This window comes from Protomyctophum parallelum (assembly GCF_964188405.1).
Source record: "Protomyctophum parallelum genome assembly, chromosome: 13".
NCBI classification, from domain to species: Eukaryota; Metazoa; Chordata; class Actinopteri; order Myctophiformes; family Myctophidae; genus Protomyctophum; species Protomyctophum parallelum.
Genome location: NC_139708.1, coordinates 38,220,781 through 38,239,447, shown reverse-complemented (window position 1 = coordinate 38,239,447; position 18,667 = coordinate 38,220,781). Strand labels below are relative to the sequence as shown.

The 18,667-nt window shown below is 41.3% G+C and overlaps 1 protein-coding gene across 1 annotated transcript in view; it reads left to right on the top strand.

Annotated features, from left to right (window-relative positions):
- tbc1d16 (TBC1 domain family, member 16) overlaps nucleotides 1-18,667 on the top strand; it is a gene marked incomplete at its 3' end in the record, with an annotated part of 127,884 nt that overhangs the window by 87,641 nt on the left and 21,576 nt on the right. The window contains exon 10 of the mRNA XM_083779976.1: nucleotides 10,458-10,592. Within this exon, the coding sequence (XP_083636102.1) occupies nucleotides 10,458-10,592 (135 nt within the window). The remainder of the gene's footprint in view (nucleotides 1-10,457; nucleotides 10,593-18,667) is intronic.

The following is an 18,667-nucleotide window of genomic DNA, read 5'->3' as shown; positions in this document are numbered from 1 at the left end:
TGTCAATTCTGTGCAGGTTATTTGTCAGAGTTTGGGAGTGCTTGTTGAATATCAGTTATATAACAGTTCATGAAACAAACACTTTGCAGATAGAAAGAGGATAATTTAAGCTTTTGTTGTTGGTGAATTTGACGTTGTTTAAAACACCTTCAGTGCACGGGGGGTCATTGGTCAGGGGTCACGGATATGCCCGGATTTCAAAGACAAAACAGGTTTTTGGATTTTTTTAGAATATTCTCTGTTTGAGCCTCGTGCACACGGCATATATTCAAAATTTACGTCAAGATGCTGGCTATGATGAAAAGAATAATAAGAGTGGATAGGATGTCCTGGTATGTAGTTGTGATCAATCAAATTCAGCTTGTTTTCACAAAATACAGCCTTCTCAGAAATAGAGTTTCAAGAGTAGTCTTCTATGTGTGTTCTATGTGTGTGTGTCGATACCATAGACTGTAAAAAAAATATGGACAAAGCGTTCTCCGGGTCTGATAAGATGAAGCCTGTCAGTAAATCGCCATCTTTCTAGATCCGTTTGGGCCCAGCTGGCCATTGGCTGGCCCAGACAACGAGCCAGGACTTCCCCCCCCTTCTTCTTCGTTGGTTTTTATTTTGACTCGAGCGGGGGGGGGGGGGGGGGGGGGTCCCGATCATAGACTGCAACGCTAGCTACGCCCCTCAGAACATACTCGACGTTATGGTACTTTAATTAATAAATGGGACCATAATTTTCCAAAAAGAATATTATGACATGAGAAATGAGACTTTAAACTAGTGACTGGAAGCAGAAAGTATTCATGACCATGTTTATTAAGGTAATACAGTCTAGGTGAAGTTGGGCCCAAATACATGGACCTCTATGGAGTTTTGTTTGGGCCCAATGACCGACAGCGCCACAACAGGCCATTATATGAACTTTCAGGAAGTCAGGATTTCCTACTGGCTTCAGACTATTGGCTTCATTGCCCCCCTGGTCGATACCCAAGTTCTCGCTGAAGTGCAGTCAGCACATGAGAAGCTGGAACGGTTCCGCACTGAAGGGAATCTACTGTGGCTGCCAGTCACTCCATCCTTCATCAGTAGAATGAATCTACTGTGGCTGCATCAGTCACTCCATCCTTCATCAGTAGAATGAATCTACTGTGGCTGCATCAGTCACTCCATCCTTCATCAGTAGAATGAATCTACTGTGGCTGCATCAGTCACTCCATCCTTCATCAGTAGAATGAATCTAATGTGGCTGCATCAGTCACTCCATCCTTCATCAGTAGAATGAATCTACTGTGGCTGCATCAGTCACTCCATCCTTCATCAGTAGAATGAATCTACTGTGGCTGCATCAGTCACTCCATCCTTCATCAGTAGAATGAATCTAATGTGGCTGCATTAGTCACTCCATCCTTCATCAGTAGAATGAATCTACTGTGGCTGCATCAGTCACTCCATCCTTCATCAGTAGAATGAATCTAATGTGGCTGCATCAGTCACTCCATCCTTCATCAGTAGAATGAATCTACTGTGGCTGCATCAGTCACTCCATCCTTCATCAGTAGAATGAATCTACTGTGGCTGCATCAGTCACTCCATCCTTCATCAGTAGAATGAATCTACTGTGGCTGCATCAGTCACTCCATCCTTCATCAGTAGAATGAATCTACTGTGGCTGCATCAGTCACTCCATCCTTCATCAGTAGAATGAATCTACTGTGGCTGCATCAGTCACTCCATCCTTCATCAGTAGAATGAATCTACTGTGGCTGCATCAGTCACTCCATCCTTCATCAGTAGAATGAATCTACTGTGGCTGCATCAGTCACTCCATCCTTCATCAGTAGAATGAATCTACTGTGGCTGCATCAGTCACTCCATCCTTCATCAGTAGCTGGCCGCTGCTTCTTACGGCTCTGACTGTAGCAACGTCCACCAGGCTTGTCACCATCTGTGAAGTATAGGAAAATGTCACCACTAAAAAAAAAATATATATATATATAATGTTAGGTAGGGACTAGTGGAGAATAAATAGAACTAATCTAACTAAAATAAATGTAATTTTATGATTGGTTGGGCATGCTGAAAATAGCAGATCTACAAGCTCACAAAGCACTCACAAAGGCTCTGTAACTCTGAGTGTGTACAAATGGACCCAACGGGAGGATTAAAAAAATAAGTGTGAAATAGATTTCTACATCAGTGGTTCCCGAAGTGGGGTCCGGGGACCCCCAGGGGTCCTTGAGGGAGTTCCAGGGGGTCCCCAGCTAAATGATAATTAGGAACCAAATGGACCCTTATGGGTCTGTACCTCTGAGAGCAGACCCATAAGGGTCCATTTGGTTCCAAACTATCATTTAGCATTTAGCTGGGGACCCCTTGGAACTCCCTCAAGGACCCCTGGGTGTCCCTGGACCACCACGAATTAGCCCACGGACCCCCGCTTGAAAATATATGCTATAGACCCCCATAGGAGAAGATTTATAAGGCTCAGAGCTACAGCAAAAAAAGAAAGTGTTGTAACCTGCCATTTTTTTCCTTCTTTCTAATTATTTGATCGGCCCAAAACATTGTGTTTATTGTCATGATTTGTCACGACAAGAGTTGTCTTTGTCCGCGGCGTAAACGTCTTTAAATAAATACTTTCTGAAAAGTCTATGAGGAAAATGAACGGGCGGGACTGCCACGCTCTATACTGGTAACTCCACTATACCTCAGAGACATACAATTACTTGGGAAATCTACTTTACAGATTTAGATTATCAATTCAAGCCGTACATTAACCATTTATGTAGCATTTACATCATTAAAGGTATTATGACATGATTTATAACATAATTTTAACAACATTAAAAGTCTTGGCCATGGTCCTTCAAACGTGTCTAAAAAGTTTGAACACTCAACTCCACTCCAGTATTTCTTGACACGAGTTTTTGTGCATGTGTAAAGTTCATCCTGAGAAGCCATGGAAAAACACATTATTTTAGCCTGTAGATGTCGGTAATTCCCCCTTTCCTGTCAACCCAAGATGCGCTTCTTTGACAACGTGGTAGGAACGTCGTCAAAAATAAAAGAGTCATCTAGGCCAGTTGGTATCCAGTGTAAGTTGGTATCCACAGCCAACAACAGAGCAGATTGATTTTTCTCTAGAAGACATTATTAGTAAGTATTACAAAGAAACAAAGTCGCGGTTGACAATGAGGAAGCGGAGAAGAGAGGGTAGGCACTAGGCAGGGAGCAGAGTGGAGGGGGCGGAGATTTAGCCGGGATCTACGTATATCCCTGCCGTCCAACCAGATGAGACATTTTTGCATAATTATTCACAAGAGTCCAGACAGCAGAGAATACACTGAATGTTCAAACTTCGTTTTTTTTTTGTGAAATTGATGTCAAGAAAAGCCAAAAAATCTACAAAAATGTGTTTTAAATGTCACAATCCCTTTAACTACTTTTTTCTTATTACTCAAAAACAGCCGGTATAAGCTCCCAACATCTATACGGTGTGACCTTATACAGTGTTGAAGTCCTAGGATTTGTCACACATGTTGCCGCAGTGGAAAAATGTCCCCACGTTTGCGCCATCTCTTGGAGCGGTGGGTCACGGTGGCACAGTCCGTGGTGCTGTCGCCTCACAGCTAGAAGGTCCTGGGTTCGATTCCTGCTGGGGACGCTGTGGGCACTGGGGGCGTGTTCCCTCCTCCGTGTCATCAGTGCCCATACCCGAGGCGGGGGTTGGCGAAAGGGCCTTTCTGTGTGGAGTTTGCATGTTCTCCCCGTGTCCCCTATAGGGTAGGTACCCTCACAAAAACATGCAGTAATCGTGGTCTCTAAACTACCTGGCCAGCCGGGGCGCCTGATGGAGGGGAAAGGAACTGGTCGGAATAGCGTGTTCCTTCCACGCACTACGTCTGAAGCAACGAAAAGAAGCAGCTTGGACTCCTCATGCATAGAAGGAAGCATGAGGTCAGTCTGCTGCCCCCCCAGGTTGGCAGAGGAAGTGCAGAGCCCAGGATTACATTAGATAATTGACACTGGGTGAGAAAATGGGTTACAAAATTGTGGGATAAAACATTAAAAAAATAATAATCTATTGGAGCGGTGAGCCCCCTCCAAGGAGCGGTGAGCTGCAGCCGCGCCGCCCGTGCTCGGGAATCATTTTATTGGTTGATTTGACCCCCCGGCCAATACAATTTATGCTGAGTGTCAAGCAGGGAGGCATTGGGCTAAGTTTTACAGTCTTTAGTATATGACCGACTAATTGTCGACTAATACTATGACGATAAACGTTCAACTACCTTTTTTCACTGACTAAAACTAAATGAAATCTACATGAGAATCTATGTTGACAACAAGCTATGTGAACATATACTATGTGAGCTATGAGCTTGGGAACTGCCCATAGATCCGAAGTCCCGTTAGTCCGAACATAAGAGCTTATATAAAGGCCTAGCCAAAATGCATTTCAGACGACTATATCAACTGTAGAATTAGTCGACTAAAATATTATATTTAGTCGACTAAAACTATTCACAAGACTATGACTAAAATCTAAATGTGCTGTACAACACTGAGTCATTCACTGCGATCGAGACAGAGAGTCATGGACACACAGGTGTGTGTGTGTGTGTCTCGGGGGGGGGGGGGGGGGGGGGTCCAACCACATAAACAACACAGGCTCATGGAACTTAACAGTTGCGTGGCGTTGCATCAGGTGTGTACGTTCATTCTGTTCCTCCTGGGAACGCGGCGCTGGAACACAAACACTTTTTTTTTATATTTCATTTTAATTATTAATTATGTTTGTTTGGAGCCGAACTGAGCTGGAAGCACCGCCGAGAATTGAAACCCCAGGTCTTTCATGGCATTCATTTAATTCCTTCATAGATTACATGTTTAACCAGTTTTAAAATATTACAGCAGTATAACTTAAAAAAAGCTATCCTAACCGATCTAGAGTAGCTATTTTAGCTATGTTCCGCCTTAGTCTGAAAACTCACCGTCAGACACCACCTTAGCCTTAGTCTGAAAACTCACCGTCAGACACCACCTTAGCCTTAGTCTGAAAACTCACCGTCAGACACCACCTTAGCCTAGTCTGAAAACTCACCGTCAGACACCACCTTAGCCTTAGTCTGAAAACTCACCGTCAGACACCACCTTAGCCTAGTCTGAAAACTCACCGTCAGACACCACCTTAGCCTTAGTCTGAAAACTCACCGTCAGACACCACCTTAGCCTTAGTCTGAAAACTCACCGTCAGACACCACCTTAGCCTGCAGCATTTGAGAATGTGTACTTTTGGATAGTTCCCTCCACTATTATTAGACAATTTTTCAAAGGAAAATATTGTACTTTCGACTGAGGAATGGAAAAAATAGTGAAAATAGCTGATCTACAATCTCACAACGCATCATTGATGTGACATATTGTGAGCTTATAAATCTGCTATATTTACAATTATATTAACATTCTTTCTCCCTTTGACCATTATTCTATTAAAATCCAACCGTTGTCTGCCATCTCCAGAAAGTGACTGGAAATGACCAATTCCGGTTGGCATGGTGGCAGTTATCTTGTTAATATGTTGTGGATGGTGGCAGTTATCTTGTTAATATGTTGTGGATGGTGGCAGTTATCTTGTTAATATGTTGTGGATGGTGGCAGTTATCTTGTTAATATGTTGTGGAGATTTCTCTGAAGATTCCAAAAGTCATTTGTAAAGTTTTAACTCGGAAATGCATTGATTAAAAAGAAAATGAGCTTTTTGCTTGTACTTTTTGGTTGCATAAAGCAGTACTCTTAACTCAAGTACAAATTTGACATTGCAACTTGCAACGGGTGCAGTACAGTTTTTGGTTTAGACTAGTCATTGGTTAGACCAATCATTAGTCCTACAACTACAACCTATCTCAAACCCTAACCCTAACCTCCCATGGGGCAGCACACCTAATGGCTCGTACACAATGCCCGATATTTGCTCTGATTGTGCTGTCGGGGAGCATTTTTGGCCCTCGCCGACAAAACCCCCAATATGACGTAAAATCGGGCTTTGATCGGCGAGGTTTTGCTCGCTGTGTGTGTGAAAGGAGCTGCGAGAAGATCCAGCGCCGATAAAAGCGCTCGCCGACGCCTCCCCGACTATTTCTGAACATATAGTTTGATATTTGACTCTGTCGCCGACTGGATATCATACAGTATGAACTGGGTTGCGACTGCGCCCCGATAAGGCCTGTATTACAACCAATGAGAGCACACTGCTGTCTATCTGTCTGTCGACTGTATAGATGATCAGATATACCTACCTAATATATACCGGTAACCTTCATTCCGTCGGTAAATCCCTGTAGGCTACCCCAACCCACATATTGGTAGCCTATATTAGTCCAATATTGCCGTTACGCATTTCACTTGAATAATGGTCAATCGGAATCATCAGTGCAGAGCAAACTTTTGGTTTGGACCTCGTGTGTGTGTGTGTGTGTGTGTGTGTGTGTGTGTGTGTGTGTGTGTGTGTGTGTGTGTGTGTGTGTGTGTGTGTGTGTGTGTGTGTGTGTGTGTGTGTGTGTGTGTGTGTGTGTGTGTGTGTGTGTGTGGCTGTGCGCGCGCTCGCTCGCCAGAGTTATTTAATGAAACTCAAGATTATAACGTCCTGTCTCGCTATAGCGTTATCACAAACATGCCACCCTGTGTGTAGCCTGCATGGCTATTCCTGTATGGCGAGAGAGAGAGAGGGGCGCCCTGTGTGGGTCTCGCGCTTGTATCACGGCATCCTGCACGTGCATGTCAAAATGAATTGGAATAAAAAAACAAATGATGTAGCCGCTGCCTATATGGATCGTATCTTGGTGAACTCTTGCAGTGTGTGATCCCTGGTCGGCGATCAATCGTTTAGTGTGAAAGCCACAAAGATATAATGACAGAAAAAAAGACTCCTGCAGTGTGAAATGCACAACTTTAAACCTCCTACAGTATAGGGGCCATAAACCTACCCTTAACCCATGTCTAACCAATGACTAGTCTAAACCTAACCTCCCACGGGGCAGCACACCTAAACCTAACCTTAACCCATGTCTAACCAATGACTAGTCTAAACTAAGTATGCACCCCGAGGATCACCGCTGGGGATTCACGGCGATCAAGGCAGAGAAGTCATCGCATCGACACACAGGTGTGTGTGTGTGTGTGTGTGTGTGTGTGTGTGTGTCTGTGTGTGTGTGTGTGTCGGGTAGGCATGCCACGGTTTACAGAATTTCGGTAATACCGCGACAGGAACAGCCACGGTGTTGATACCGTGAGATTTCCGAGCTTACGGTATTTGAATACAGCGTCGGTGGGCGTGCTGCGCATATGGAAAGCAACTCCACTCGCAGAATAAGGCAAAACATTTATTTTCACCACACAGATGCAGTAGATTGAAAAGTTGCTTCCTACCTTTGAGTTAGTGTTGCTGAAAGACACACAGATCCAATTGTATATTCCATATTTCCATATGTACTAACTAAGTGTGGACTGTCAACACAGAGGCGCACAGTGACAGTTGTGAGCATGCGCAGATTGCACCACCTCTGCTCCAGCGTAGCGGGTACAAAACGGCCATTAGGGGGAGCCATAGTACAGTGAAATACAGTGGGGAATAGCTATTGATTAATTGATTGAATACTTTATTGGCAGAAATGTAATCAGTATAGGGTACAGTCAAACACATGTCCAAAGGGATCACTGATAAAAGTCCTTGCTGTCTTGTTTCCATTCGGTCCTGGGTAATCAATTCATAATCACGATAAGTCGCACATCATTATGATATATATATATATATATATATATATATATATATATATATATATATATGTATATGTGTATGTAGGCCTGCATGTTGGGGAACAAAGAAGGGCTTAGAAGGAGGTGGAGGTAGTCACTAGACATAGGTGGGGGGGCAATCCTTTTTTTTTACTTAAAAAATATATATAAATACCGTGGAATACCGAGGTATAGGTTATCAATACCGGCACCGTACCGTACTGTAAAATCTCATACCGTGGCATGCCTAGTCTCGGGGGAGTGTCAAACCACATAAACAACACAGGGTCATGGAAGTTAACAGTTGCGTAGCGTTGCATCATAGTGTGTACGTTTTGTCTGTTCCTGGAACGATAAACGCGCTTCATTAAATCCCCCTCCGACTATAGCCATGAGCAGTGTTGTTTTTTGGCAGCAGATTTCTATTTGCAAATTGTAAAATGACGTATACTAGTCCCTTCCTAACATTTTAGTTTTTATTTGTTGACGAAATTGTCAGCATATTTACTCTTGGTTTTAGTCGTCATAGCTTAGTTTTCATTTAGTTTTCATTTAGTTTTCGTCAGTGGAAAAAGGTAGTCGACGAAAGATTTTCGTCATAGTTTTAGTTTTTTAGTTTAAGAAATCTGATCTACAAGCTCTAAGCGTGTCGCATTGCGGCGTGTTTTGAGCTTGTAGATCTGATTATTGTTTTGCTGCTTTTGTCACACTGTGATATGACGAAGAAGGGCATTGATTTATGATAAAACGTGAAACAGTTAAAATGGGGATATAGGAGTTTTCTGCCCGACAACAATGATCTATTTATTACCACACACACAGACACACACATAGACACACACACACACACACACACACACACACACACACAGACTCTCACACACCCACACACACACACACACACACACACACACACAGACTCTCACACACCCACACACACACACACACAGACTCTCTCTCACACACACACACACACACACACACACACACACACACACACACACACACACACAGACTCTCACACACCCACACACACACATATACACACAGAGACACACACACACAGACTCTCACACACGCACGCACACACACAGACACACACACACAGACTCTCACACACGCACACGCACACACACACACACACACACACACACACACACACACACACACACACACACACACACACATACGAGACAGTGTTTTGCACTGTCTCGTATGTGTCTCTCTCTCTCTCTCTCTCTCAGTCCCAGACACTCACACGGCTGAGGGTTTTATGATATTTCACGGTTGTCTTGTTGTGTAATAACTCCTTCAGATGGTGGTTCTTTTACACTAGAGGTAAAGAAAAATAAATAACTTAGATAATGCTTGATTGGCTAACTACCGGGACGTGAGAGAGCGAGAAAGAGAGAGAGTGTAAACGGCAATTTATCCAAATGGTTGTTTATATAAAAGTGTCAAAAATGTCAACACTATCGCTGTCACTGTACAGACGTGTTAGCTGTGCTATTGTACTACTCTGGTCCTCTGCACAGTATAATCTGGTGTGTTAATGTACACTCAGAAGAGTCCATTTGTACACTTTTTATCTAATGTTGTGTATTGACGATATGTTTTTACTTGTTAGTTGGGTGGATGGATGGAATGGGTGGGAACTGATGTCTTGTATACTTTTCTGTTTAAAGTCAACAACCTCAGTAATTGTTAGTGTAGCTGTATAGTGTAGTAGTGTGATCAGGTATAGAGCGTCACAGTCCCGCCCTCTACCAGGGCCCAGGAAATTATTCCCCGTTCATTTTCCTCATAGACATTTCAAAAAGTATGTATTTAAAGACCTTTTAAGCCTCGTACAAAGCCAACTCCAGTTGTGACAAATCATGACAAACACAATTTTTCTTCTTTGTAATTATTTGTTCGGCCCAAAACGTTGTGTTTGTTGGCGGCGTAAACGTCTTTAAATTAATACTTTTTTGAAAAGCCTATGGAGAAAATGAACGAGGGACTGCGACGCTCTATGGGGCATTATTTACAACGACCAACAAAATCACACATGTGAAGTTAGAGGCACTTGTTTGTTTAAAGTGCTGTAAACAAACATTCTACAACAGGTCGTTAAGAGGAAGCAACCTAATTGGTTGAAACGGTTTCTATAGCCGTTGATCAAACCAGCAACGTTCACCACCTAAACAAAACAAAGAATTCAGCCGCGCTGTTTTCCCAGAGCGCTAGCAAACTCGTGGCTAGGCTAGCTAGTTTCTTTGGACATTTGTGGTCGTAGTGACTACATCTGTCATTATTTATTTATTTTTTCAGCGATTTTCTTAGTTTTAAGGGTAACTGTTGTAGAATTGCAATATTACACAAGAGGATGTGTGTAAAGCTTCAGTGATGCTTCAGTGATGCTTGCGGACCTCGACTTGGTCTCGTTCCCCGTACCGCATCACTGTCGTGGCAATAATCACGTTAAACAACACTCTCTCGTGTAATATTGCTTAATTACAAGTCCATATACTTGCTGCCATATGACGTCATTTCAAAAGCCAAGACGTTGGAAGTGGCTAGCGCCCCTCAAAAATATTGATAGAATTTGCATTTTATTGAATTGTCTTTTCTTCTCTCTCTCTCTCTCTCTCTCTCTCTCTCTCTCTCTCTCTCTCTCTCTCTCTCGCCCCCAGACTGTCCATGAGTCCAGAGCAGCACAGTGAGTTCTGGAGGAAGGTCCAGTTCACGGTGGATAAGGACGTGGTGAGGACGGACCGCAGCAACGTGTTCTTTAGAGGAGACAACAACCCCAACGTGGAGATCATGAGGTCTGGCTTTACTCTTCTTTGTTTAATTATCTGTTTGGTCCAAAATATTGCGTTTGTTATGATTTGTCACGACTCCAGTTGGCTTCGTACGACGCTTAACCCATTCTGACCTGAGATCAGATTCTAAAAATGTCTATTACATCCTGACAGTTTCATTATTAACCCATTCTGACCTGAGATCAGATTCTAAAAGTGTCTTTGATTTTTCAAAAATAGCAGACCTACAAGCTCGTATCGCGCCACTCGGTGGCGCGCTATGAGCTTGTAGATCTGCTATTTTTCAATAGCTAAAGCACAGCATGATGCTAACACCAAAATGGGTTCCCGCCCGAAATGGCTTAAAAGGTCTTTAAATGAATACTTTTTGAAATGTCTATGGGGGGGGGAAACTGCATTGGGAACTATTTCCTGGGCCTGGCGTCGTCATGAAAGGGGGCGGGACTGGGCCTGGCGTCGTCATGAAAGGGGGCGGGGGCTGTGTCCGTCCGGAGTACGGAAATAGCGTTTGTTGACCACCAAGTGTCACTGCTGCGCAGCCTAACACACACAAATAAATAAATAAATAAATAAATAAATAAATAAATAAATAAATAAATAAATAAATAAATCATAGGATATGAGCAGGAAGAAAAAACATTGTTACTTTATGTCCATATTGCACGTGGCCCAAAGCACAACGTTTCTGTGGCGGTAACCCCTTTTTACAACAATTAGCCAACATTCATCTGCATAGTATAACTAGCATCTATCGAATCTCTCTCTCTCTCACTCTCTCTCTCTCTCTCTCTCTCTCTCTCTCTCTCTCTCTCTCTCTCTCTCTCTCTCTCTCTCTCTCTCTCTCTCTCTCTCTCTCTCTCTCTCCCCCCCCCCCCCCCCCCTCCTCCCCACCTCCCCACTCCAACGGTGTTATCTCTGCCATACCAGAGCCTGCTCGGTGCACACACGCACATGCACGCACACACACACACAAACACACAGACAGACAGGAGTACCTGCCTATTCATTTCATATTCTGAACCCCCGGGGGGGGGGGGGGGGGAGCCGCAAATGAGTTTCATGCTTTATTGACTCTGGCTAAGCCGCTGGAGCACTTGTGATGCGTACACTCATAGCTAATGGCTTCTGTGGAGCAGGAGGGTTTAAGCCATTTGGACCTGATCATCATCATGACAGTTTTCAGGAAGAAAAACTCTGTTTCTATGTCAGTGGTTCTCAAACATTTTCATGTCAAGGACCCCCAAAAAATGTGTAATTGTAATTGTAATATGTAATTGGCCGCCGACTCCCATCTGAAAATATGTTGTTCCATAGGGACCTTTTCACTTTGAAAGAATATATATTCAAAGATTTGCGCCACATTTTCACGAGTGTCGCGCTACGAGCTTGTAGGTCTGCTGTTTTTCAACAGCTAAAGCGTAACATGATGCTTAAAACACCAAAAGGGGTTCCCGCCCGAAATGGGTTAAATAGCATGTTATTACTTTACTTTGCTTCTCCTCCTCCTCCTCCTCCTCTTCATCATGGCTCCTGCTTTATGTCTGGGGTGGATGATGCAACGGCCGCAACTGTCCATTATTTTATTAGCAATTATTAATTTGCTTATTTTTGTTTTTTATCAATTGAATAACCGAGAAGCACATTTCTTTGTCTAATAAGCAGCGAAACTTTTACATGTATCGGCTAATTGATGCATAACAATTTAACATATTTCATACTTGATCCAAATTGCCAAAAATCTAATCTAATCTAACGAAGAAAATAAATATTTTAAACAAATCTAAATCGATTCTGGATTTGTTTAAATAATTGATGAAGTGAAAGCCCTGTTGTGTTCAGTGACACCCTTCACCTCAACAGTTACGGCTCAATGTGTTTCATGACATTACAGTAATTCTTATAGTGTGGTACAATGCTTCTCAACATGGGGTCCAGGGACCACCGGGGGGTCCAAATGGACCCTTGCAGGGCCCCAGAGCCTCACCAATATCAAACCTGGTGGTCTTTGGGGTTGAATCCCACTGACGTGCTATACTAATATGTATGTTATGTACGCTGCTTTAGTATTCTAAATCACATGGCCCGGTGCTTCACAAGGAATCCCAGACTCCATCATGGTCTCTTTGACTCTTGAGTTTCAACAGAACTACAGAAATAGGCTTATCAAACAGTATTTATTATTATGTCATTATTCAAGTTGTGTTGCTCTGAGGGAATGAGGAGCACGAGGGGTGTGGTATTAGTTTCAATAGGGTTGTTGTGACTGTACTTTTATTCAATGCTTTTTTCGAATGCTAAATAATGAACAAAACCCACATTTCTTCCCACTGGTTAAAATGTAAACAGGCTAAATGATGCTGGCTGATGCTTCATTCACTGTAGACAATGCATTCAAATGCAGAGATTAAAGGTGTTAATGGCCCCTGGTTGTCTGGCATTGGACAGATCACCTGTTAATGATCACATTATGGATGAACTGAGACTGTGCTGTAACTTGTAAGGGATATGTTTTGTTAAAATAGCTCCAGTAATCAGTTATATTGTTTGTTCAGTAACAGAGATCTTCCCTCGTCTCCATACCCATTTAACAGGTTTTATTTTAAAAATGCTCACGTGTGCTTACAACATACAGTATATCAGTGTTTCTCAACCTTTTTTGTCCCGGGGCACACTTTTCATAGCCTAAAAATCTCGGGGCACACCTAGATATATATGGTGTGTGTATATACTGTATATACCGGTGTATATATATATACATATAGTAAATATATATATATTATATATAATATAGATATAATATAAATATATATTATATAGATATATTATATATATATATATATATGAACCCAATATACTTTTAAAAACACACATGACAGCACTCGTCAAATAACTTAAAGAGAAAGAAAAGGACAGAGACAATGCCTCAGTTTCACCAATTTATTTTTGAAAACTCATACAAAATGTAGCACACACATGTTCAATTTGTCAATGCAAAGTAATACTTCTAAATAAAAAAAGGAGTTGTAAAAACAAGAACAAAAATATTTTGCCACAATACAATGGTCTTAAACTTGAGAACTTTTGTACAAAGAAAATCGTAAAAAATAATTGATAAAAAGAAAAGTAAATATGTTTGACAAGTTCTGTCTTAGTGTGAACCTTGAGCTTGTCTGCGGACAGAAAGCACTTTAATTACTCCCTCAGTTCATATACACGCGACAAAACCTTTCCTCTGGAAAGCCATCGAACCTCGGTGTGCAAAAGCAGAGTTTGATGTTCCGCCTCAATTTCCTCGCACAGTGTGGAGAACAGCCTGCTTTTCAGTGGTCTTGGCGTCTTGCTTTAATAAAGTTAACGACTCTTACTGCATTTTCCAACAGAACTAACAGGTCAGGATTAATCTCTTTCACTCGGCTAACAAATCCCTTGTATCGCCCGGTCATAGCTGCTTGTTGTTGTTGCTTGCTGTTTGCAAGCTTGAATCCACAAACTATACACAGCGGAATCGGGTATGTTTTATCCCCAGTAAACGTGAAGCCAAACTTCATGTAATCATCACGGTACAGTCTGGCAGGGACCGCTTGCGTGCCATCATCAGATGCATGTGACATGGCGGCGCTGTCTGTGCTGTCGGGTTCTGGTGGTGTCTTTCTGGAGGGAACAAAATGTAGCGTCTTCCACACACATCACAATCATTTGGGTTTCTCTCCAGTGTGAATTATCTGGTGGCGTTTAAGGTGTGCCATTGTAGAGAAGTGTTGTCCACACGCATCACATCCATAGGGTTTCTCTCCAGTGTGAATTCTCTGGTGTATTTTAAGGCTGTGCATTTGAGAGAAGTGTTGCCCACAATGATCACATCCATATGGTTTCTCTCCAGTGTGAATTCTATGGTGTCTTTTAAGGTTTTCCATTTGAGAGAAGTGTTGCCCACAATGATCACATCCATATGGTTTCTCTCCTGTGTGAATTCTCTGGTGGATTTTAAGGCTGGACATTCCAGAGAAATGTTGTCCACACTGATCACATCCATAGGGTTTCTCACCAGTATGAATTATCTGGTGAGATTTAAGATTTCCCATTGTAGAGAAGTGTTGTCCACAATCATCACATCCATAGGCTTTCTCTCCTGTGTGAATTCTCTGGTGTATTTTAAGGCTGTGCATTTGAGAGAAGTGTTGCCCACAATGATCACATCCATATGGTTTCTCTCCAGTGTGAATTCTATGGTGTCTTTTAAGGTTTTCCATTTGAGAGAAGTGTTGCCCACAATGATCACATCCATATGGTTTCTCTCCTGTGTGAATTCTCTGGTGGATTTTAAGGCTGGACATTCCAGAGAAATGTTGTCCACACTGATCACATCCATAGGGTTTCTCACCAGTATGAATTATCTGGTGAGATTTAAGATGTCCCATTGTAGAGAAGTGTTTCCCACACTGATCACATCCATAGGGTTTCTCTCCAGTATGAATTCTCTGGTGTGTTTTAAGATGTCCCATTGTAGAGAAGTGTTTCCCACACTGATCACATCCATAGGGTTTCTCTCCAGTGTGAATTCTCTGGTGGTTTTTAAGGCTGGACATTCCAGAGAAGTGTTGTCCACAATGATCACATCCATAGGGTTTCTCACCAGTATGAATTATCTGGTGTGTTTTAAGATTTCCCATTGTAGAGAAGTGTTGTCCACAATCATCACATCCATAGGCTTTCTCTCCTGTGTGAATTATCTGGTGTGTTTTAAGATGTCCCATTGTAGAGAAGTGTTTCCCACACTGATCACATCCATAGGGTTTCTCTCCAGTATGAATTCTCTGGTGTGTTTTAAGATGTCCCATTGTAGAGAAGTGTTTCCCACACTGATCACATCCATAGGGTTTCTCTCCAGTGTGAATTTTCTGGTGTATTTTAAGGCTGTTCTTTTGAGAGAAGCGTTTTCCACACTGATCACAGGAGTGGCATTTTTGCTTAGTCACGCTTCTTTGGTCATTCACCTCTGGTAGAACAGGGAAACCAGACTGATGCAACACTGAATTGGAAACAAAAACAAAGGAAATGTTGTTTAGAGGCATTCCTGGACTTAAAATAGCAAAAACTAGTATGAAGTTAATGTACCCAATTATCAATTTAGCATCCATTTATAATTTGATTCTACAATTGTGTTATATTTTAGAAAATACATAAACAGGTAGTCAATACTAAAATAAATCAAAACAAACAAATGACTAGATAAAAAGCATCCTTATGCCATGCTGTATATCCATATAGACGCAGTAAGTAACTTACAGAGGTCTTGGTGATCATTGGGTCCTCCCTGTTGAGCAGAATCGTTTGAGGTGGTGTTGAGAGAGTCCATCTTCGCTTCAAGTCTGGAGTCCACAGTCAGATGTGATCAGAAATGGTTGATATCCTGGAGGAGTTGTGGAGAACTGACAACTACAAACTCTGCTTATACTAGAGAGCCTGAGGTGGAGCCACTAACTGCTTGGTGTTGATTGGCCAAAGAGTGGAACAATAGAATAATCAGCCACCAATCACAACCTAAGAAACGGCTGCATGTCCTCCACCCCTCTCTGACTCCTCCCCCAGGTCATGCTCTCTATGCAACAGTCTAGAAATAAACTGCTAACTGTGAGATTTACAATTTAGGCATTTAGCAGACGCTCTTGATCCAGAGCGACTTACATTTAAGCAAAAACAAAAGCATGGCATACAGTACATCACATATATAAAAAAAAATAATATGATAAATAGTTATCATGAATCATGTATAAACTAAGAACGTAACAGTGGAGTATCTATGTCAACTATACATACTATACTATATTATACAATATACATGTGTACTATAAAATGCTATGACTACATAAAATGCAATTCTAGTGCTGTCTACGTAACGAGCTATAAGTCTGTCTAAAATACTATCTAAGTCGACATAAAATGCTATCTAAGGGGCTAGGCTAGGGCAAGTGCTACGGGCCATGGTGGAGTCTGAAGAGGTGGGTTTTCAGACTACGGCTTTGTAAGCTTCATATTTAATATATGAATCTATCTATACCCAATATAGAGTATCTGACTATCTGGATATGTACAGTCTAACAATATTGAATAAGTGGATATTAATGAAGTGTTACTGCAGCAGAGCCATTAAGAGGATTGCTCCATATTCTTTCAGTAACATAGAACCAGCTCTGGTGAAGAAACAAGAAAAACAGTTTTCCAAAACAAAAACTGCCATCCCCTAAAGTTATTGCAAACAGTCTTCATAAATAGTACACAAGCCTTCACATCTTGTCTTTTACAAGTATACTACAGCACACCCTGTACTTTTATTTTGTATTGTATTACGTTGCAATGCAAGTTCAATTTGTTTCGACTTTAGAAGACAGTGGTGGGGTTCTGTACAGGACTGGTCAAGGCCTAACAACAAATTAGTATATTGTCAAATCCTCAAAGTCTCATATCCTATTGTGCAGTAATGTTCTCATTTTCTTTTGTGTCTATATTTACAGTGAAATCCCATTGTGTGATATGTAGGCCGAAACATGTGTCCATAGTGTAAGCCATTATTTCTTAAGTATCAGGATGAATCAGAATAATTCATTGAGATTATAATAATCATATCCTCAATCCGTCATCCAGGGACCACCGGGGGGTCCAAATATATATATGCAGTCAACAATATTGAATAAGTGGATATTAATTAATTGTTACTGCAGCAGATCGAGCCATTAAGAGGATTTATCCACATTCCACAAAAAACAGTTAGGCCAACTGCCCTAAAATGATTGCAAACAGTCTTCATAAATAGTACACATTAAGGCCTCACATCTAAGTAACAAGTATACTACCGCATCCCCTGTACTATTATTTTTTATTTTATTTATTTAAGTTGCAATGTAAGTTCAATTTGTTTCCACTTTAGTATAGAAGACAGTGTGACAGCCTGACAACAAATTATTATATTGTCAAATCCTCAAAGTATACTGTGCTCTATTGTTCTCATTTTATTTCTTATATATATTTACAGTGAAATCCCATTGTGTAATGTGTAGGCCTGTGTGCAGAAACATGTGTCCATAGTGTAATGTTCATTCATGATCAGTCATAAGTCAGGATAAATCAGGATAGGTCATTCTTATAATACTCATATATCCTATATTCATGGGAAACGAGTCAAGATATTGTTCAGGTTGTGTTGCTCTGAGGGAATGAGGAGCACTCGTGGAATTAGTTTCAATAGGCTTGTGGCCTAAATGGTGAACAAAACCCACATTCTTTCCCAGGTTAAACATGCTAGATGATGGCTTCATTCACTATAGACAATGCATTCAAATGCAGAGATTAAACGTGTTAATGGTCACTGGTGGTTTGGCATTGGACAGATCACCTCTTAATGACCACATTATGGATGACCTGAGACCATTTTACACCTCTTTGACTCTGATGAGTTTCAGCAGAACTACAGAAATAGGTCTATCATCCCATGGAACTTGTTATTATCCTTTGTGAAATGTTAATGGTGTTGTAAGGCATATGTTTTGTTAAAATAACTCTAGTAATCATTGATAGGCTATATTGTTTGTTCAGTAACAGAAGTCTTCCCATGTCTCCATACCTACTTCACTAACATCATTATTATGCTTTCATAATGTGATAATAATTATAATTATTCTCTCTCAGTTGGAATGCAGACAAATCTGTATTGGTAACCAGATAACTGGCCATTTGAACACTACTACTGGCTGAGGAGGGGAGAAAGACCTTATGTTCTGTGTCACTAATCATACATCACAACATTCACTTAGTTGTGCCACAATGTCTAATATAAAATGTCTAATACAAAGTGTCATATACATTACTAGTAACTAATATTAACTATCAAGTGCATTATTAAATATAAAATGTAAAATAAATACATATAATAAGGTGCATGGTCAAAATGGAAATTAAATTAAAATGGCTCATCTCCAAGTAGAGAAACATTTGCAGCAGAAATGAACAGCAGCATAATATAGAATCACAGTCTGTTGTGCAGGTGAGAGACAACACTTAGCAGCAGATAATATCACACATGT